Source organism: Carlito syrichta, unplaced genomic scaffold, assembly GCF_000164805.1.
Source record: "Carlito syrichta isolate Samal-C Ts95f unplaced genomic scaffold, Tarsius_syrichta-2.0.1 Scaffold257243, whole genome shotgun sequence".
Lineage (NCBI taxonomy): Eukaryota > Metazoa > Chordata > Mammalia > Primates > Tarsiidae > Carlito > Carlito syrichta.
In genome coordinates this window covers 419,487-441,409 of record NW_007201339.1, presented here as the reverse complement: position 1 = coordinate 441,409, position 21,923 = coordinate 419,487, and the positions used below count along the sequence as shown (strand labels likewise).

At 44.6% G+C, this 21,923-nt stretch overlaps 1 protein-coding gene across 2 annotated transcripts in view; it reads left to right on the top strand.

Moving 5' to 3' along the window:
* The window catches only part of WDR45B (WD repeat domain 45B), a 38,074-nt gene extending 23,917 nt beyond the window's left edge, over nt 1-14,157 (top strand). For both annotated transcript variants that reach the window (XM_008052122.2, XM_008052123.1), the window contains 7 exons: nt 4,545-4,632; nt 5,694-5,788; nt 7,170-7,360; nt 9,748-9,833; nt 11,215-11,316; nt 12,171-12,292; nt 12,730-14,157. In XM_008052122.2, coding sequence (XP_008050313.1) covers nt 4,545-4,632; nt 5,694-5,788; nt 7,170-7,360; nt 9,748-9,833; nt 11,215-11,316; nt 12,171-12,292; nt 12,730-12,836 — 791 coding nt within the window. In that variant the 3' untranslated portion in view covers nt 12,837-14,157. The remainder of the gene's footprint in view (nt 1-4,544; nt 4,633-5,693; nt 5,789-7,169; nt 7,361-9,747; nt 9,834-11,214; nt 11,317-12,170; nt 12,293-12,729) is intronic.
* Nucleotides 14,158-21,923: the final 7,766 nt, after the last annotated feature.

Below are 21,923 nucleotides of genomic sequence, written 5' to 3'. Positions count from 1 at the left end.
AAGATGAGGTCTCACTATGTTGCCTCAGGTGATCTCAAACTGGACTCAAGCAGTTCTCTTGCCTTGGCTTCCCAAAGTGCTGGGATTACAGACTTGAGCCATCATGCCTAGCTGATTTTTCTTCTTTTAGCCTGAAATGTCTTTGTGTGGATTTGGGTTAGGGTAGTGCTGACCTCATAGAATGAACTTGAGGAATACTCCGTGTTTACCTCTGAAAGAGATTGTAGAGAATTGGTATAATTTCTTTTTTAAATGTTTGGTTAGAATTTACCAGTGAACCCATCTGGGGCCTGATGCTTTCTGTTTGGGGAGGTCATTAATTATTGATTACATTTATTTAATAGATATAGTCCTATTCCGATTATTTATTGCTAAGGGCATTTTTTTTCTTTTTTGAGTTGAAGTTTTAACTGTGTTTCCCAGGCTGGAGTGCAGTGGCATGATCACGGCTCACTGCAGCCTTGACTTCCTGAACTCAAGTGATCCTTTTGCCTCATCCTCCTGAGTAGCTAGGACACATACATGTGCCACCATGCCTGACTAATTTTTTATTTTTTATAGAGACGAGGTATCGCTTTGTTGCTGAGGCTAGACTCAAACTCCTGGGTTCAAGCAGTCCTCCCTCCTCGGCCTCCCAAATTGCTGGGATCACAGGTGTGAGCCCCTATACCTGGCCTGTTAAGAGCAATTATTTAAAAAAAAGTTGGTCTGATTAGCATTTGTAGAATTAAAAATATTTTTTTCAATAATGTAAAAATTACTTCTTGAAATTTACTCTTAATATTTTAATTACAGATTAAGCTATAGGGTGTTCAAATTTGAAAGAATTTAGCATCTTTGGTTAGCGAAAAATAGGATAAAGCAAGACTGGAGGAGATGTAGCATTACAGTGAGACCGAGAGAGTTTTTTCCAGACTGTGGCACCTGATCAGGCAGACCAGAAAGGCCTTTTATTTTGTCTTGTTTAGGAAGGAGCTGAGAGGACAGAGGAAAGAAAATTGCAGAATTTAATGGTTACTTTTTCTTTTTTTTTGAGTCAGAGTCTCACTCTGTTGCCCAGGCTGGAGTGCAGTGGCATGTTCATGGCCACCACAGCCTCGACCTGCTGGGCTCAGGCGATCCTTTTGGCTCAGCCTTCCAAGTAGCTGGAACTACAGGTGCACGCCACATGCCTGGCTAATTTTTTGATTTATTGTAGGGATGAGGTCTTGCCAACTTGCCCTGGCTGGTCTCAAACCAATGGGCTCGGGCAATCCTCTTACCTCAGCCTCCCGAAGTGCTAGGATTATAAGTGTGAGCCACCGCACCCAGCCCAGTTTCAGTTTTTGACATCAGGAACTGTATTAAGAGACGCCTATAATCCCAGCACTTTGGGAGGCTGAGGGGAGAGAATTTCCTGAGCCCACAGGTTCCAGACCTGTCTGGGCAGCTTGGTGAGATCTCATCTCTACAATAAATCAAAAATTAACCAGGCATGGTGGCATGTGCCTGTAGTTCCAGCTACTTGGAAGGCTGAGGTGGAAGGATCACCTGAGCCCAGCAGATCAACTGCAGTGGCCATGAGTGTGCCGCTGCATTCCAGACTGGGTGTCAGAGTGAGATTCTGACTCAAAAAAAGAAAAAAAAAATTTTTTCAGTGTACTATGCAGCACCAGTGGTTCACACCACTTAGGTTAAGTTTTCTATCCTTTGCAATGGTGAAACAGTAGTTAACCCCAGGCCCAGAGTATCTCATCTGATCACATATGCAGTATTTTGTAAGCAAGAATTAGTACTTCATCACGCTGTGATATCTGAAATGGAGTTCACCTGAATTAAAAGCACCAGTACCTGGCATTGAAATAGCCTTGACACGCTTATCTGCAGAATTCTGTCCTGTTTGGGCCTGCTTGCATGAATTGCAGACTTTCTGCTTTAAGGTTGAGGAGCCACAGGAAGTTTAACGCTTTAAAAGTTCAAAATAGTAGCAGTGTTTTTTGTCTGGAAGATTACTGTTTTCAGAGGTAACTGCTCCACTTGCTAACATGTTAGTGTATTAGTATCCTTTAAGTTGAAATAGACTTCTAATAATTTTTTTTTTTTTGAGTTGGTGTCTCACATCTTACTCTGTTGCCCAGGCTGGAGTGCAGTGGCATGCTCATGACTACCGCAGCCTCAACCTGCTAGGCTCAGGTGATCTTTCAGCCTCAGCCTTCCAAGTTCTTGGAACTACAGTCGTGCACCACCATGCCCAGCTAATTTTTTGGTTTATTGTAAAGACGAGGTATCGCCAAGTTGCCCTGGCTGGTCTCGAACCTCTGGGCTCAGGCAATCCTCTCTAATCTCTGCCTCCCAAAGTGCTGAAATTACAGGCATGAGCCACCACACCTGGCCTTCCAATATTTGTTAAATGAAGAGATTTATCAAACAGATGACATTTTAATGGAATAAGGACAAAATCTGTTTCACTTTTGAATGGTTATAAACTATAACTTCTTGAATAGTAAATAAATTTGATGTTATTTAACAGTAAGTTTGGTAGTGTTTTTTGTTATTGTTTGTTTTGTTTTTGAGTCGGAGTTTCACCTCTGTCGCCCAGGCTGGAGTGCAGTGGCTTGCTCATGGCCACCACAGCCTCAACCTGCTGGGCTCAGGTGATCTTTCAGCCTCAGCCTTCCAAGTAGTTGAAGCTACAGGTGCATGCCACCACATCCGGCTAATTTTTTGATTTATTGTAGAGATGAGGTTTTGCAAGTTGCCCAGATGGGTCTTGAACCCGTGGGCTCAGGCAATCCTCTCACCTCTGCCTCCCACAGTGCTGAGATTATAGGCATGAGCCACTGCGCCTGGCCTGTTTTGTTTTTTAAATTTTAGGGATAGGATCTCTCTATGTTGTCCAGGCTAGACTCAGAACTCCTGGGTTCAAATAATCCTCCCGCTTCAGCCTCCTGATTAGCTGAGATAACAGGTACATGCCAGCAAAGTTGGGTAGTTGTATTGCTTGATTTGGAATTTAGGTCACTTAGGCCATTTTGGCAAAACTCACACCTGAATTAGGCCTCAAAGAAACACAGTAGTCACCATGTCAGGACCTTTAGGGGGAAAGCATTCCTTCTCATCTTTGCCCATGACCTGACTGTTGAGGAAAACTTACTTTCCTTCACCTTATGCCCTTCATAGATGGCTTTCCAAATAGAGAAGATAGAAAACATCTGGATTCTGTGCTGCCTGTGGTTCTTCAAAATTGCAGTGCTGGCTGGCATTTGCATTCTTAAAGCTTATCTGTAAATTAGGCCTTAGAACACAAAGTACTAATCATCCTAGTAGGATGCTACAGTGTTCCCAGGCAACCAAGACAGGAATGATTTCTGAATTTGAAGATCCAGAGCAACCTGGGAGAATGAGTGGAGTTAAGAACTCACTGGCAAGCCGGGCTTGGTGGCTCAGCCTGTAATCCCGCGCCTTTAGGAGGCTGAGGTGAGTGGATTGCCTGAGCCCGCGGGTTCAGACCCGCCTGGGCAGCGAGACCTCATCTCTACAATAAATCAAAAAATCAGCTGGGCGTGGTAGCACACGCCTGTAATTCGGCTACTTGGAAGGCTGAGGCGGAAGGATCACCGGAGCCCAGCAGGCGAGGCTGCGGTGGCCGGGAGCGGCCACTGCACTCCAGTCTGGGTGACAGAGTGAGACTCCAACTCAAAAAAAAGAACTCACTGGCCTTGGGTTTTTATCCACCTGATTTTACTTTAAAACTGTAACTTTGGTCGAGCACGGTGGCTCACACCTGTAATCACAGCACTTTGGGAGGCAGAGGCGGAAGAATTGTCTGAGTCCATAGGTTCAAGACCAGCCTGGGTAACTTGGTGAGCCCTCATCTCTACAATAAATCAAAAAATTAGCCAGGTGTGGTGGCACACACCTGTGGTTCTAGCTACTTGGAAAGTTGAAGCAGAAGGATCATCTGAGCCCAGCAGGTCGAGGCTGCAGTGGTCATGAGCATGCCAGTGCACTCCAGATAAGGCAACAGAGTGAGATTCCAACAAAAAAAAAGAGATATAAAAATTAAACTATAACCTGTCTTTTCTTGATATGGGTTCATCTCTAACACATTAATGCTAAGTAACTATGGTTAGTCTTACTTTTTGGCTTGGTCAAGTAAAACCAAGGACGGGGAGAGAGGTTTGCCTGAAGTAACTAGGCAAGGGTTGACTGAGAAGAGATGGGGGACATCTGCATATGCCTGTGTGTGTGTGTGTGTGTGTGTTGGTTACTGGAGTACCTGGTGAACTTGTGTACTGAGAGGAGCAGGGAAGCACCCAGCTACCAAGACAAGAGAAATTGGAGTGGGGAGGAAGGTTGAGGGCGGATCCCCAGCACAGGCCACCATGGGTTGCACCCCAAGGCCTCTCAGGTAGAGGCATTTGAGTATATCTAAAGCCTGGGTAGGAGTGGGACAGTAGGCCTCCATGGGAAGAACAACAGTCTCTGTGTCAAGGTAACATCTCTACATCCCAGCACCATAGCCTATTTATGATTGTGTTCACAAATTATTTCTGATATTTCAGTGATGATCTGGGATGACCTGAAAAAGAAGACTGTTATTGAAATAGAATTTTCTACAGAGGTCAAGGCAGTCAAATTGCGGCGAGATCGGTAGGTTTGGTGTCAGTAATTTTTTAAAGTGGAATTTCACTTTCTCTGAAGATGGCTGAAATACTTTTCTACTGAAGGAAGAAAAATGTTTAGAAAGCGATGTATTAAAATTTTGGCCCTGTTTTTTATGACTCCAAAGATAGAAGGATTTTTTTGTTGCTGCAAGAAAGGCAGTGGATTTTATTGGGTTTCAGGGCACCATTGAAGGTAAGTAGTGGGTGTGTATGAATTGTGCTCCTGTGACCAGGCAGTAGCTCTCACTCCCTCAGGAGCGCTGCCTCCATCCAACAGCTGCAGAGCGAGGGCATGAGTTTGGAGGCTTGAGTGGTCTTGCTGTTAGCCCAAGCTTTGCCAAATGTTGCCTGTCAATGTTTTAATTTGAAGGTAGAGTAGAATTGAGATGTCATTGAATTTTACCTCTTGAAAGTAGTAGGCTTCTGTTGGCCATTGTCCTGGTGGTGTTTAGGCAAGTGTGGAGACTTAGCCTAGTACACTGAGTCAGAGAGAGCAGCATTTTCATTCATATGGATTTTAACTTGATAAGATTGACATATCATCCTCTAAAATTTCTGTTTCTGTCAGCTGTAGGAAGGCAAAGGCTAAGGAAGTTGAATGTAAATAGAGGTTCTACCATATCCCCACATTCTTATGTAGGTTTGTCATTTGTAGTAATACCAATATTTAAAGGCCCTTAATGCAAATGTGTGAGCCAGATTGAAGATTTCCTACTTTCAGACTTTTAAAATGTATCCAGACACCTGAAAATCTAGCATAAAATTATAACTTCTGCCCTGTATGTTTTTCTGGGTTCTGAATTTAGATGAAATGTTTTGTAGTGTATTCCTGAGCCTCAAACAGGTCTCAGTCAGAGGTACACATGCAGCAGTGCTGGCTCATGTGTGATCACATTTGGACAGCACACTGATGAGCTGTGGTTGAGGAAAGATCCTCATCATCAGTGATACAGTATTTCTGGGTTTCAATATAATAAAAACAAGGGTCTCAAATTGTTTGGGTTTGATTTTTGAGGAAACAAACTCTGATCTTGTTTTTCTTTCCAGAATTGTGGTGGTCTTGGACTCCATGATTAAGGTGTTCACATTCACACACAATCCCCATCAGCTACACGTCTTTGAAACCTGCTATAACCCTAAAGGTGAGAGATTCAGAACACTAGTGATGACAGGAAATGGGTCCACATGGGGTTGCAGGCCTGTCCTGGGGGCTTCTCTTCTGCTTGGGTCTCTGTCTGAGCTGGGTGCTGTGGTGAGAGCAGTCCTGAACATGTGGGACGCTTTCTAACCCTTTCCCTGGGCCTTCTCCATTCCCCAGAGTGCAGTGTCCAAGGTTCATGGCTCTGAAACTGCCTCCTGACCAGAGTCATTATGGGGACTCTGACACAACAGAAACCCGCCCCCCTGCTTCTGCCCCTCAACTCCCATTCAGGAGCTTGTGATGGTCCAGAAACCCATGTTTTCATTAGGTTCTCACCGCATCAGGAGCCACTGAATTCTGGTCTCAAGCATTTCCTTTCCTTTTTTTCTGGATTGGAAGATTGCTTTTGCCCAGCTTTGTTATTCATTGTATCTTCAATATCTTTTTTAATTTGGGGATTTCCCCTAGTTTTATTAGGGGTATAATTTACCTAAGACATTCATTTTAAGAATATCATTTGATACCTGGGCATGGTGGCTCACACCTGTACTCTCAGCACCCTGGGAGACAAAGGCAAGAAGATTGCCTGAGCCCAAGAGTTTGAGACCAGCTTGTGCAACTTGGCAAGACCTCGTCTCTGCAATAAATCAAAAAATTAGCTGGGTGTAGTGCCAGCTACTTGGAAGGCTGAGGCAGAAGGACCGCTTGAACTGTAACTTCTGGAACTTTAAAATAAATCTTGGAATTAAGTAACAGGTCTTCCAAGCTAGTTCTTATTTTACAAAAAAAAAATGTTTGACTATTCTAGAACCTTTTTATTTTCCCCAGTAGTACTTAGTATCAGTCTGTCTATTTCTCAAAAAAAAAAAAAAGCCTGAGCTTTTAATTGTTATGTACTGACTTTTATTAGATGGATTAGAGACATATGTAACTATTAAATCTTCCAGTCCATGATCATATAATAGCTCTCCATCTGTCAGATCTTCTCTGCTTTTCCTTTGTGATGTATTGTAATCTCATGCATAGGTCTTGCATATCTGTTGTTAATTTCAGAGTGTTTGGGTATTTTATGCTATTGTTAATGGAGTTTTTAAATTTTATGATCTTGCACTGTATTTTCAGTAGCCAGTGCCATCAAAGACAATTGATAAAATTGTTCAGCAAATGTTTTTTGTTATGAAGCGGTCTCACGAGAGGCAGTTTTGCTTGGCCCTCTGATACTCTTTACAGTGAAAAATCTTTAAATTGATTTTGTGATGGATATAAATGAAAACCCACAAATAATATTACTACAGTTTGTCCTGAGAACTTGAGAGCAGAGTAGGTTTTGGTTGTGGGAAACCAGAAGCAGTTCCTGACAGACATCTTCTATCTCCATGTAGGCCTCTGTGTCCTCTGTCCCAATAGTAACAATTCCCTCCTGGCCTTCCCGGGCACACACACGGGCCACGTGCAGCTCGTGGACCTGGCCAGCACAGAGAAGCCACCTGTGGACATCCCCGCACATGAGGGTGTCCTCAGCTGCATTGCACTCAACCTGCAGGGAACAAGAATTGCAACTGCATCTGAAAAAGTAAGTGCACTCTGCTCACCTTGTTGATGCACCTCCTGGAGCTGTAGGCTCTGCACAAAACCTGGCCACTCTCAGTTCTGAGACCCAAGGGTGGCAAGTGGCCCTGGAATGGAGCCCCTCAGGGGCCCATGGACCTGGCTGGTCACTTGAGGGTTTGAAGTCAGGTCTTCACAGGTTATGCCAAAGAACTGCTTTTATTTCCAATTCTGCACAAATCAGTGTGTTATAAATAAATTACTTAAAAAAACAAAACCAAGCAGAGTGGCTCATGCTGATAATCACAGCACTTTGTGAGGTTGAGGCAGGATGATTGCTTGTGCCCAGGAGCTTGCACCAGCCTAAGAAACTTAGTGAGACCTTGTCTCTACAAAAAAAATTTAAAAATTAGCCTGGCGTGGTGGCATGTGGGCAGCTACTCAGGAGGCTGTGGCAAGAGGATTGGGTGAATAGCGATCATGCTTCTGTACTCCAGCATGGGTGACAGAGTGAGTCCCTTTTGTCAAAAAAAACCAAAAAACACATGCTGCATGCTCCAGTTTATCATTAAAATCTGCAGATAGCAAATCTCTGTAGTATTGCCATAAACATTGCAGAATGACTCCATTTCTGTACTTATGTCTTTATAGCCTGGTAGCAAACAACTCAACACCCTTTTTCTTATCTGCCTGGGTATATTTCCTTGTCAAATTACCACCATTGTCAGGTGTGGTGATTCACGCCTGTAATCCCAGCACTTTGGGAGTCCGAGATGGGAGAACCAGGAGTTCAGTATCAGCCTGCAACAGAGTGAGACCTCATGTCTACAAAAAAAAGTTAGAAAAATTAGCCGGGTGTGGTGGTGAGCACCTATAGTCCCAGCTACTGTAAGTTAGGGTTAAGGGTTGGGGGTTGAGGTTAGGGTTAGGGTTAGGGTTACCTGAGCCCAGGATGTTGAGACCGCAGTAAGCTTTGATCATGTACTGCGCTCCAGCCTGGGCAACAGAGTGAGACCCCAACTCAAAAAAAGAACCACCTTAGTGTAACTTGAAATATTGGACATATTAGTTTGCCTTATGTGAAAAACTTCAGATTGTGAGCCAGTATGACAGGACAGACTTCACACTGCCCGTTTACACAGTGCCCATGTGGCTACTGGTGAAGTGAGCAGCAGTCCCCTGGGTCACTTTTCAGTGCCTGTGGGGTCAGCACCATGGAGGAGTGTGTCCTGCTTCTTCCTGGGACTTGGCTAAGAAGAAGCTTAGCTGATCCTTTTTTTTTTTTTAAATTGAAATCTCACTTTGTTGCCCAGGCTGGAGTGCCATGGCACTCAGGGCCACCCCAGTGTCAATATGCTGGGCTTTAGCAATCTTTCCACCTCAACCTTCTGAGTAACCAGAACTACAGATGTGCACTATCATGCCCAGCTAATTTTTTATTTATTGTAGAATTGAGGCCTTGCCAAGTTGCCTGGGCTGGTCTCGAACCCGCAGGCTCAAGCAGTCCACTCACCTTGGCCTCCCAAAGTACTGAGATTACAGACTGAGCCACTGAGCCTGGCTTTTTTTTTTTTTTTTTACCAAAACAGAATCTCAGTTCTGAATGTGGACTGTATATGTACTTCTCCACTTCTTGCTTTTCTTAACTCACAGTACCCTCCAAATTCATGGGTGTAAATTGCAGTGTCTGTGATGTTCCACCGCTGTTCAGCAGTCACCTTGGGAGGAAGGTTCCTTTCCCCAGAGTGGGCTGCTGGCTTGAAGGATAGAAGAGTTTTTTGTTTTAATGCATGTTGGCAAATAGCTTTCTACAAAAGATATAACAATTCGGCTCTCAGGATTAGCTAAGGAATCTTCTTCATTTTGAGGGAAAGGTTAAAAGGAGATCTGAGTCCTTCCCTGAGGTCTTGTGTACCTTCTCTCTCTTGGGAAGGTCAGCATAGTTGACACAGGCGATCTAAAGTCATTTCATTTTCTTGTGCCTTACCCTTTTGGCAGCTGGATTATAGTGGTGTTTCTTCTAACTGCCTGTGGAAGTTACAATTCAAATAACATTTCTCTAGACAAGGAACTTGTCTGGCAGGAATGGGGAACCAGCCTAGGCCTGGTTGTTTCTCTTGGATGTTACCCAGGAGAGCAGATGCCCATAATGTCAGTGGAGGCCACCCTGCCAGGAGATTGTGTCCTGAATCCTCTCTGGACCCTGCCCAGTGCTATGGGACCAGGAGTTACCAGCCCGTTCTCAAGGGTGCAGCTCTGAGTCTGTAGATGGAGGGAAAAGTTGAGTATTAGATGATGTGGGTCAGTTTTGGAAAGGGTTGTGTGGGTGAACACATTTGTTAATATACATCATTTCAAAAAACTAAAAAGTTTTTAATCTTTGATAATGAAACACTTCACTGTTTTTCAAAGGGGACCCTTATAAGAATATTTGATACTTCATCAGGGCATTTAATCCAGGAATTACGAAGAGGATCTCAAGCAGCGAATATTTACTGGTAAGGACAGACTTAATTTCACTCTAAAATGGCACGGAAATGGGCCTGGGATGGGGTGGGGGAAGCAGGGAGTCAGGAGCAGCCATCCCTCTACCCCATGAGGCTGGGAAGGGATACTGCTGAGCTTGTTAGGAGGTCAGGTTTCAGCTCTTTTTTATTATGACTAATTTTAATTTTTTATTGAGATATACACAAAAGTAATAGTAGTCGTAGTATAATTAACTACCATTAACCCATCACCCTGCTTCAGCATTTGTCAGTATTTGCCAGTTTCCTCTCACCTTCACCAGCACTCCAGCTTGTCTTGTATGGTGTTTTAAAGCAGCACTAGAAGCTGTGTTCGTTTGTGATTCCTCCTGCTTATTACAGGTTGAGACCATGCTGCCACATCCATCGTGGTGCCCCATACCCATGTCTGGTGCTCCCTGCTTGCACTGGGAGACCAGAGGCCACCCTCTTTACTAGCTGCGGCCTTTGCAGCTGTTGAGCGGCATATGTGTCTATGGGATGAAAATGTAATTACTGAGCCAGGCTTGGTGGCTCACGTCTATAATTCCAGCACTTTGGGAGGTGGAGGCAAGAGGATCGCCTGAGCCCAGGGGTTTGAGACCAGCCTGGGCCACTGACTGAGACCTTATCTCTACAATAAAATAAAAAAATTAGCCAGACTCCAGCTAATGAGGCTCCAACTCCTTGGAAGGCTGGGGCAGAAGGATCACCTGAGCCCAGCAGGTCAAGGCTGTAGTGGCCATGAGCATGCCACTATACTCCTGCCTGGGCAGCAAAGTGAGACTCCAACTCAAAAAGAAAAATAAAAATAAAATGTAATTACTATGTACATTTAGTGGATTTACCTGTGAAGTCTTGGGCCTTGCAGTATGCAAAACACTCGCCTGTCTGCCTGTTCCCAGGATGAAAATGGCAGGTGGCCAGTGCCTGACCTAGCCCATATGACCTCCAGAGGGGCAGTATTCCCTTCTTGGAGTCAGGGTTACTGAAGAGGATGATCTCTCGCCTGTCTTCTGACAGCAGCCCTGAGTGGCATGTGGGGAGTGGTCTGCAGGAAGCCCCTTTCTCTTCACACACAACTCGTTGGCTCCGTCTGGGGGCACTCAGGACAAGAGTCTTGTCACAGCACACAGGATCATGCCTGTGGCTTTATAGCTTTGAACCCCTGGCTCTGTTGTGACAGCTGTCAGCTTGTTAAAGAAAGGGTGCTTTCTAAAATTGGTTCTTCAGATATGGGAAGGTTGAGGTCTTACAGGGTGTGAACAAGCGCAGTTTGTTGGGAATGTTGAGGTCTTCCAAGGAGTGAACAAGCATAGTCTCTGGGCTCTCCACATCTGCACAAAGACTGAGCTTCATCTGGTTTTCTCTGCAGCATTAACTTCAATCAGGATGCTTCCCTCATCTGTGTGTCTAGTGACCATGGCACAGTGCACATTTTTGCAGCCGAAGATCCAAAAAGGAATAAACAGTCCAGGTAGGTTCTAGGAAGTCTGGTGGTAAGGAAAAGCCCAAAGCAGAAGGATTCACCATTGCTTCATTGTTGAGAAACTGACTGTTAAGCCAGGATTGAAATCTTTGTCATCTAGTTTGATTTGGGGGAAAGGGGTTGGGTAATCTGTGCAGATTGACACTAAAACAGTGGCATTATTATTTCTCCTATTGTTAATTCCTTAGACAGTGTTGGGTGAGAAGATCCAGGCACGTTTGAAATGATTTAGAACTTAGTCCTGAACTCGGATTTCTGTGTTTACTGTGTTCAGAAGATTAATGGCAGGAGAAATTTATACCCCTTTTAGTGTTGATGGAGTCTGGTAATAAAATCAAAACTAAGGACTCAGCTTTTTCATATGAGAAAGATTAAAAGTAAAAAAAGAATTTCTTTAAAATCATTAAAGCTAAAACAATTTTTTTTTTTTGAGTTAAGAGTTTCACTCTGTCACCCAGGCTGTAGTAAGTGGCACACTCACAGCCACCACAGCCACAGCCTGCTGGGCTCATGCAATTCTTCTGCCTTAGCCTTCCAAGTAGCTGCAACTACAGGTGTGTACCACCTCTACAATAAATTTTCTTGATTTATTGTAGAGACAAGGTCTCACCAAATTGCCCAGGCTGGTCTCGAACCCCTGGGGTCAAGCAATCCTCTCACCTCCACTTCCCCAAGTGCTAGGATTACAGACTTGAGCTATCTTGCCCAGCCTCAAACAATTATATTAAGGAGAGCATTTTAATATTTTTAGCAGCATTCTGGGTTTAAACAGGTGACTTCTCCATGTTTTTCAAACTTTGTTTTGTGACTGCAAGTGCTTCTTTTCTTTCTTGTCCTCACAGTTTGGCATCAGCCAGTTTCCTTCCAAAATACTTCAGTTCCAAATGGAGTTTCTCCAAGTTTCAGGTTCCCTCGGGCTCTCCATGCATTTGTGCCTTTGGAACAGAGCCAAATGCTGTCATTGGTGAGTGGTCCTACCTGGAGAGCATGGTCCCCTCCCCCATCCTGGGGTTCATCTACCAAGCTTCAGGTCTGACTTCCCATAGACCCCCGCCCCAAGTATTGTCAAGACTGCTGTGTTGCCCTGGGGACTCAGTGCGTTGAGCTCACAGTGGGCACAGCCATTCGGGATGTCATCAGCCCCCACCCCTCCAGGGATTCCCTGGGAAATCATGGACAGATTATTTGTTTTTTGTACAGAAGACCAAAGAATATTTTTCCTGTGGCCAACACTAGTTGATCAGATGCATACACCAGGGCTCCCACTCAGCAAGGGTGAGGGACCTCTCAGGTAGCACTTGGAAGAGTTGCTCGACTTCGAGAGGCTGTTTGTAGCTCAGCTGAGTTTGCTTTTACCTTTTGAGGAAGAAATGTGAGTAAAATTATCTCCTTCTGTCCCAGCAATCTGTGCAGATGGCAGTTACTACAAATTCCTGTTCAACCCCAAGGGGGAGTGCATCCGAGACGTCTATGCGCAGTTTCTAGAAATGACCGATGACAAGCTGTGACTCCTTGCCAGTGAGTGCGACTGCAGACATGCCCGTCGCCCCTCAGGCTACTGGGGCTGGTGCCAGTGCCCCATAGGCCGCCTGGGTCACAGGCTGGAAGGACTGCCGGGGACCGTGTTCTCAAAGCCATACATGGTTGTCTGCTTTCCTAAGAAGGACTTTCCATTTCCAGTATTAAAGAATCATCATCAAAGCATCGTAGATACTCCGTGGCTCTGAGCAGCTCCTGCCACCCGCTGGCTGTCACCTCTAGTTCAGCTGTGATGTGTGCTTCAGGGACCCCACCGTATCCTCACTCTGAGGGGCTCCACAGACCTGGACTGGTTTGAGAGGATGGACAGATTGAGGTTTGTTTTTGCAATAGATTCCATGGTGTTTCCCGAGTCTACAGTGGGGAAATGAATAAGCGTGTAGATGTTAGTTCTGACATGATAAGCATATTAAAATCAAACACCAGCAGCTTGCCTTAGAAAGGAGAAAGGAGTTCCTTCTCCCATCTGAACGTGAAGAAAAACGATGTAACCCTATTAGGAGAACAGTGTGGATGTTTCCCCTCGTGTGAGCCCAGCCTCGTCAGTGCCCATCATGTGGTTCTCTCTGCCTGCTCATGGGCGTCCCTGTCTCTGTGGAGCCATTAGAACAAGGCAAGCACCAGGCCTACCCAGCAAGCAGAGCTATCATCCTCATGCTTGGGTGTCGGACAGCCGGGTCTCCTGGTTAAATTCTGGGTTAAAACTGAGTTTCCTTGTTATGTGTTAGGAGCAAGGTAATGCGTAGACTTTACAAATTAGTCATAGGAGAAAGAAAGCATCACTTGCTTGAGGGGACATCTCCACAGGGCAGTGCCTGAGGGCGTCCTCTGGCAACTCTGATGGTTGAAGAGAGCGCCCCAGTTGGCCTGTCATTTACCTCCCTCTCACCACCCTTCCCGACATTCATAAGGATAGCCACAAACTAACATTTGGGAAAGAAAGGCACATAACTTTTTTTAACATTTGGTAACTAAAGTAGGTTATGGGCTCTACGTTGTCAACTACTTTGAGGTATATATTTAATTTTCTTAAATTCCCTTTAAAAACTCTTTGTTTTATGGTTTTGATTTCAGGTTGCATACATTTAAAATCTGCATAGCAGCAAGTTCTCAGTTTTGCCAGTTCCTTTACTGTCATATAATCAACTAACTTTGTATGTGGATTTTGATGTAAAGTATGCATGTTACTTTTATGTGTATTTAATCATGAAGTTTAATTTTGCACACTTATTTGTAATGTTTCTTTTAAATAAAAGTGACTAATTTTGTTGTACTCTGTACCTATAAAAAGAAGTAGAATCGTGCATTACAGAACTAAATGTTCTTCCCCTTGTTTGGTGAATCTGGTTGAGCTGTAGCTTCAGAACAGCCTGTGCACGCGAGACAGGAAGGAGTTCTGTGAAGGTGGAAACCAAGGCTGCAGGATACCGAGCCCAGAACTCCATGCCCTTGCCTCACTGCTGTCTAGGTGGCAGCTTGGCCAGGGAAGGTGTGTGCTCCTTCGTAGACAGCCTCAGTGCTTCTGGAGAAAGGGAGAAGGAAATACATCTGTGGGAGCCAAGCATAGCTCTAGGAGGGTTTGTGGCTCGGTGGAGAGTGACCCTGACTAGCAAGCACCATGCATCTTTATCCCCTGTGGCCAGCCTTTGGGGAGTTGCGTCAGCATTAACAACTGCCTGGGTGGTGTGGACTGTTCCATCTTTCCTAGCTGCTGTCACCTTCATGTATCTAATACTTTAGATCTGACTTTTTAGGTGCAGTGTAGGATCCTTCACATTTATATAATTACCAGCTCATAGACATGACACTAGGAAGAAAATGCATGCAAATGGGTTTTCTTGCAGTGCATGTAAACAGCTTCAGAACTGGTGAGGACGGCAGAGACCCTCTAGACATGTAGAGTGTGTGGTGACAGCCCATGCCCTCAACAATGGGGTGTTCCAGCACCTCTTGTTGACATCAGGACACGACGACTTATAAAACGAGATGCAGATATCATGAGTACTCTGTGAGAGTTGCTGCAGCTGCATTACAGGGCCAGCTGCGTCTTACCTGGTGGCAGCCGTCCTGTTGGCTTCACAGCATTAGCACCTGTAATGTCACAGCTCCTGTTCTCTTCGCAAGGGCCTCTGGTTTGGCCTTGAGGGGTCTCCTCCAGGGCTCTACTTAGGGACAGTGAATGCATACCTTGTCTCCTGTCAAAAGTGCCCTGAAGGAGGCCTGTGGACAATACGTGGAGAGCCTAGAAGGATGTGCCCAAGCAATGAGACCCTTGGACACCATCTGCTTCCCCAGGCATGCGCTTTTTTTTAACCACCCTAGAGAGTATCAGGTAGGATGCACTGTTCCTCGCACCAGAGGACTGTCAGGATGGAACTTTGAGTTTCATCGCTTTTTCAACAGAGCTGCTTATGAGGCTTCCTGCAGAGGAGACGAGGCCCGGCTGCTGCTTCCTCCTCAAACCTGTGCTGGGCCCTGTTTGTGGTGTCTAAGGGATGCAGACATAATGGTCCCCCAGGGGATTCCAGAAACCCCTGCCTAGTTCACTTTTCCAGTCATTGCCTTGGCTGGTACCCGCTTGCCAGGTTTCCTGTCCAACTTTCCAGGCATGTGGTCTTGAAGACCAGCAGCATTGCTCACCTCCCATTCCTCACCCCAAACCATCCGGGCATGTCTGTGAGGACAGTTGGCTCATGGCCTGCAACCTCCCTGTTCTCCAGCCTTGTGCATGTTGCATCCCTCAGTTTGAAACCCTCAGCTTGCCACAGCCTGGGGTACGCAGCCACCATCCGTGCCCGTCCTGCATCTGGTGTTGATGGCGTGTGAACCTGGGCCGTGCCCTTTCCTCTTACTGTGCAGCCTTGTGTGACCAAAAGTTTTACATTTGTATTTTCTTCCTGCAACCAAACCAGGCTTCTAGATGCCAGAGATTAGTTCCCATGACTTAGCCCTCATTTCCTTTCACTTCTTTATGTCACAGGCATTTGCTTGATTGTGGAATTTTTGGAACTTGTGCCAGAAATTTTCCAAATGAATTGAAAATTTATGATAAAAAAATGCTCCTTATAAAATAAAAATGAACATACCAAAAAAAGAGCTGTAAACAAAGTTGTCCTGTCTCCACCTCCAGAGAAGACCATTTTTAGAGGGCCCCATGCCTAGTGTAAAATTTGTGATTTTAAACAGCACTTAAGTACTTTTTTTTTTTTTTTTTTGGTTGGAGTCTCACTCTGTCACCCAGACTGGAGTGCAGTGGCCACTCCCAGCCACCGCAGCCTCGACCTGCTGGGCTCCGGCGATCCTTCCGCCTCAGCCTTCCAATAGCTGGAACTACAGGCGCGCACTACCACACTCGGCTAATTTTTGCTTTATTGTAGAGATGAGGTCTCGCCAAGTTGCCCAGGCAGGTCTCAAACCCGTGGGCTCAGGCAATCCACTTACCTCAGCCTCCCAAAGGCGCAGGATTACAGGCTGAGCCACCGAGCCCAGCCTGTTTTTAACTTTTTAAAGCTCTCATACATGTTAGGACATACTTTAATTGCCCGAGCATGCTTATTTGTAATTTTTTTGTTACTGCAAATAATTTAGAAACAGAAATCCTGTGCACACACAGATACGATTATTTCTTTTTTTTTTCTTTGAGTTGGAGTCTCACTCTGTCACCCAGACTGGAGGGCCGTGGCACGCCTCTCGGCCACCATAGCCTCAACCTGCTGGGCTCCAGCGATCCTTCTGCCTCAGCCTTCCAAGTAGCCGGAACTACAGGCATGCACTACCACGCCCAGCTAAGTTTTGATTTACTGTAGAGACGTCTCCCCAAATTCCCCAGGTCTCCAACCCGTGGGTTCAGACAATCCACTCGCCTTGGCCTCCCAAAGTGCTGGGATTGCAGGCTAAGCCACGAACCCAGCCAGATCCAATTATTTCTTTGGGACAACAGAGCTCATTGCTAAGTCAGTTTTCATGTTTGATATACATTTGCCTCCTCTTCCTGGCAAGATTCTATCTATGTAAACACTCCACAACACTTCGCTCACACCTGGGCAAAGCTCTGAGCAAAAACTCTGAACACAATCTTTTTAATCTTTGATGGAGGAAAACAATCGATGTCTAGTCAGGTTGAACATTTTGGAGTACGCTTACCACATGTACTTTTTTTTTCTTTTTTTGAGTTGGAGTCTCACTCTGTTGCCCAGACTGGAGTGCAGTGGCACACTCCAAGTCACCGCAGCCTCAACCTGCTGGGCTCCAGCAATCCTTCTGCCTCAGCCTTCCAAGTAGCTGGAACTACAGGTGCACACTACCACGCCCGGCTAATTTTTGATTTATTGTCGAGACGAGGTCTCGCCAAGTCGCCTGGGCTGGTCTCAAACCCGCAGGCTCAGGAAATCCACTCGCCTCGGCCTCCCAAAGTGCTGAGATTACAGGCTGAGCCACATACCTGTTTTTCAAGTTGCTTATTCCTGTCTAGGATTATTTTTCTCTTGAGGTATTTGGTCTTTTTTCATTTGTAAGAACTTAGGATAACTCATTTTTTCTGCTTTGTGTTAAACAGATTTGGGGGATTCTACTTAGCTGTACACATATTTTTTAATTTATTTGTCTATATTTTTTTGAGTCGGAGTCTGTTGCCCAGGCTGGAGTTCAGTGGCATGCTCATGGCCACCGCAGCCTTGACCTTCTGGACTCAGGCAATCCTTCTGCCTCAGCCTTCCAAGTTGCTGAAACGACAGGTATGGCCACCACACCTGGCTAATTTTTAAAAAAATCTATTGTAGAGCTCTTACCAAGTTGCCCAGGCTGGTCTCCAACCCCTGGGCTCAAGCAATCCTCTCACCCTGGCCTTTCAAAGTGCTGGGATTACAGGCATAAGCCACTGCACCCAGCCTGTTTCTTTTTTTTGTTGGAATCTCACTCTGTTGCCCAGACTGGAATGTAGTGGCACATTCACAGTAACCGCGGCCTCAACCTGCTGGGCTCAGGTGATCCTGCTTCAATCTTTCAAGTAGCTGGAACTACAGGTGCACACCACCATGCCTGGCTATTTTCTTTTTTTTCTTATTTATTGTAGAGATGAGATCTCACCAAGTTTCCCAGGCTGGTCTCAAACCCTTGGGCTCAGGCAATCCTCTCACCTCGGCCTCCCAAAGTTCTGGGACAACAGGCATGAGCCACCACGCCTGGCTTGATTTAAAAAAAAAAATTTTTTTTTTTTAATTCTTACATAATTAAATGAACCTTTTTTCTTTATGTTTCTGGTACTGATTCGTGATTGGACAGCAGCTTCTTTGAGTATTATGAGTTTTGTTTCCACAATTCAGTCTGTAACTAATATTAATTTCAAAGCATGTAATTATGATGCTCTTATGTTCTTCCTGCACAAAATGGTTATGCACTGCTCAAACACAGGGCGACCCTAATCTTGATTTGCCTCTTAACTGTTCCTGGTTTATGCCATCCTTCTGGTGTCTCATTCAGTTTAGCATGTTAGACTCTCAAAAGTGTTCTGGTTTGGATGACAAATTGTGCAGCTGCCCTTTTTTATTGCTACTTATTAACTGGTTGTTTACCCATTGACTTAAAATTCTTTATGAAAAACTAAATTCTAGCATGTGGTTCTGCTGATTTTCAGCATTCTTAAGTATTTTTTCTTGTAGATGAACTTTAATCTGGAATAATAACTAAAAACAAAAAATTTGAAATTTCAAAAATGTAAAAATGATTGATTCTCAAGTGCTGAGGGAGGGATAGGAACAGGATGTATAGGATTTTGTTGTTGTTGTTGTTTTTTGAGTTGGAGTCTCACTCTGTCGCCCAAGCTGGAATTCAGTGGCACTCTCTGCCACCGCAGCCTCGAACTGAAGGACTCAGGTGATCCTTCCGCCTCAGCCTTACAAGTAGCTGGAACTACAGGTGCGCACCACCATACCTGGCTAATTTGACTTATTGTAGAGACCAGCGCTCGCCAAGTTGCTCAGGCTGGTCTCGAACTCCTGGACTCAGGCAATCCATTTGCCTCTGCTTCCCAAAGTGCTGGGATTACAGGCGTGAGCTGGATTTAAATAGTGTTTTCTCATCTCCAATGTAACATTTCAGAGGATACCATAAATACACTGTCCTTCATATTTGCTTATTTGCCATTAAGCTATTCAATTTATGTGGAAAGAAACAATAAACTTTCCTTTTGTGCTTCCTGTGTTCTGTTTCAAAATGTTAAACTACAAGATTATAATTTGGAAAACTGATGTGTCTACATGTGGCTTTCTTTGTATTTATCGTGTGGGTTTGCTGAGCTTGAATCTGTAAACTTATGGCTTTCGCTACATTTGTGAAAATTTCAGCCATTGTTTAATCAAATAATTTTTCTTCCATTGCTTCTCTCCTTTTGGAAAGTCAAGTACATATAAGTAACACCTTATATATTGTCCCACTGGTCAATGAGGCTGCTCAGATAGTGTTTAAAAGTTTGTATGTAAATATATATAAATAAATAAATACAGGGTCTCACTCAGGTCTTACCCAGGCTGGAGTGCAGTGGCATGACCATAGCTCACTGCAGCCTCCAACTTCTGGGCTCAAGTGATCCTCCCGCCTCAGCCTCCCTGTAGCACATGCCACTGTGCCCAGCTAATTATTTTGTGTAGAAATGGAGTCTTTCTTTGTTTCCCAGGTTGGCCTTAAATCTCTAGCTTTAAACAATCCTCCTGCCCTAGCCTCCCAATCCTGCTTGGATTACTATGAGCCACTGTGTCTGGCCTCTTAAAAAATATTTTGTTTAGGCCGGGCTCGGTGGCTCAGCCTGTAATCCCGCGCCTTTGGGAGGCTGAGGTCAGTGGATTGCCTGAGCCCACAGGTTCGAGACCCGCCTGGGCAGCGAGACCTCATCTCTACAATAAATCAAAAAATCAGCTGGGCGTGGCAGCGCATGCCTGTAATTCCGGATACTCGGAAGGCTGACGGAAGGATCGCTGGAGCCCAGCAGGTCAAGGCTGCGGTGGTTGGGAGTGGCCACTGCACTCCAGTCTGGGTGACAGAGTGAGACTCTAACTCAAAAAAATATATATTTTGTTTAGGCTGGACTCCGTGGCTCAGCCTGTAATCCTAGTACTTTGGGAGGCTGAGGTGAGTGGATTGCCTGAGTCTGTGGGTTCAAGACCAGCCCGGGCAACTTGGCAAAACTGCATCTCTACAATAAATCAAAAATTACCTGGGTGTGGTAGCATGCCTGTAGTTCCGGCTACTTAGAAGGCTGAGGCGGAAGGATCGCCAGAGGCCAGCAGGTGGACAATTGGGTGACCGTGAGCATGCCACTGCACTCCAGCCTGGGCGGCAGAGTGAGACTCCAACTAAAAAAAAAAAAAAGTGTTTCTTTCAAACAGGATAACTTAGATCTGTTATTGACAATCATTAATGATCCATCTACCGCTGACTGCTCAAATTCACTGTCATGCCTATCCTACTTTAAAGACCATAGCATGTATTTTAAATTTCAGATGTATTGTCAGTTCTAAGATTAGTTTCTAATTCTTGGCTAAGGATTTTAATTTGCCAATTCATATGCATTTTTTATTTACATCATTGTCTGTGTTTAGAGTACACACGTTCAAGTCCTTGTCTGCTAACTCCAACATCTGGGTGTTTTAGAGAGCATCTTCATGAGTTTTATTCTGAGTGTGAGTCCCGTTTACTTGTCTTGTTGTCTATTAACCATGGGTTGTTTTGTGGCCATTGCAAATAGCACATGGTAGATATGAGCTCTGCTGTGCTCATCTGAGAAATACAAATCTTGTGTTTTAGGCAGTGACCCAGGCGTTCCTGAATTATGCTGCATTTTTGTCTCCCAGTGGTGGGAACAAACAGGGCCAGGACGAGACAAGTAAACCAGGCACTTAGAACTGAGGTCCCTGCCACAGGGAATGGGTGTTTAATTTTCTCAAATGGGTTTTCTGCATCTATTATGATGGTCACATATATTTGTTTTTGCTTTGTTAACGTGACGAATCACTCTGTTTTTTGACTGTCCAACCAACTTTGCTATCCTGAGAAACCCCATTTGGTTGTTGTGTGGTATATACTGCTGAATTCGACTTGCTGATATTTGAGGATTTTTTTGTGTATATTGATAAGAGATTCTGATTTATAGTTTGATTTTTCTGTAATATCCTTGTTACATTCTGGTATTATGGATCAAGTTAGTAATTTTATGGTTTGGGCATGAATTTTAAAATGATTTGTCTTATGCAATATCCACCAAAATGTAGACATACGATGGATTTTATTAAAAGCAAAAGTAGATTTGAGGGACTGAGATAACAACTAGTTGAATGTGATTTTGTTATAGCTCTGTCAAGAGTAGCACCGCCATCTGTAGAGCCATGAATCTTCACCCAAACATCTGCTCTGGCTGACCCGCCAGATGCTTGCAACATCACTGTGACTGTTCCATCCTGGCTACCAGCCAGACACAATCCTGACATCCATGTGACATCTTTCTGATGGTGAGTTTGACTCTTCGCGGCTGTGTGAGCTGATAGGGATGAATTTTCTCAAAGTCTCTTATGGGCAGGTAGTGACAATAACATCAAAGGTCTGGCCAGATACTATGGACGAGGGTGTCAGGGTGACCTTCATAGCAGACATGTGACTCCAGAAAATCACAGCACTTTTCTACCTTAGTTTCAACATTTGCACAAGGGACTGAACTTCCTAATAACTGTCAACTTATACTGACAACTGCCATCCTTTAAGTGCCCACTGCTTGTGACCATGAGATTGCTCCATTTTTTAGCAGGCAGGAGTTTATTACTATCCAGAACCCGTTACAACAAAGGTTATCATGTGCAATAAGTGAAAGTTAGAGCCACTAATTAAGGTAAATCATTTATTTGAATACAAGAATTTACAATTCTAGTGTGAAAACTGAAGACCAAAAACAAATTACTTTTCTTTCTTTTTCTTTTCTTTTTTTTTTTTTGAGTCAGAGTCTTACTCCGTTGCCCAGGCTGGAGAACCAGTGGCACGCTCACATGGCCACTCCAACATCAACCAGCTGGCTC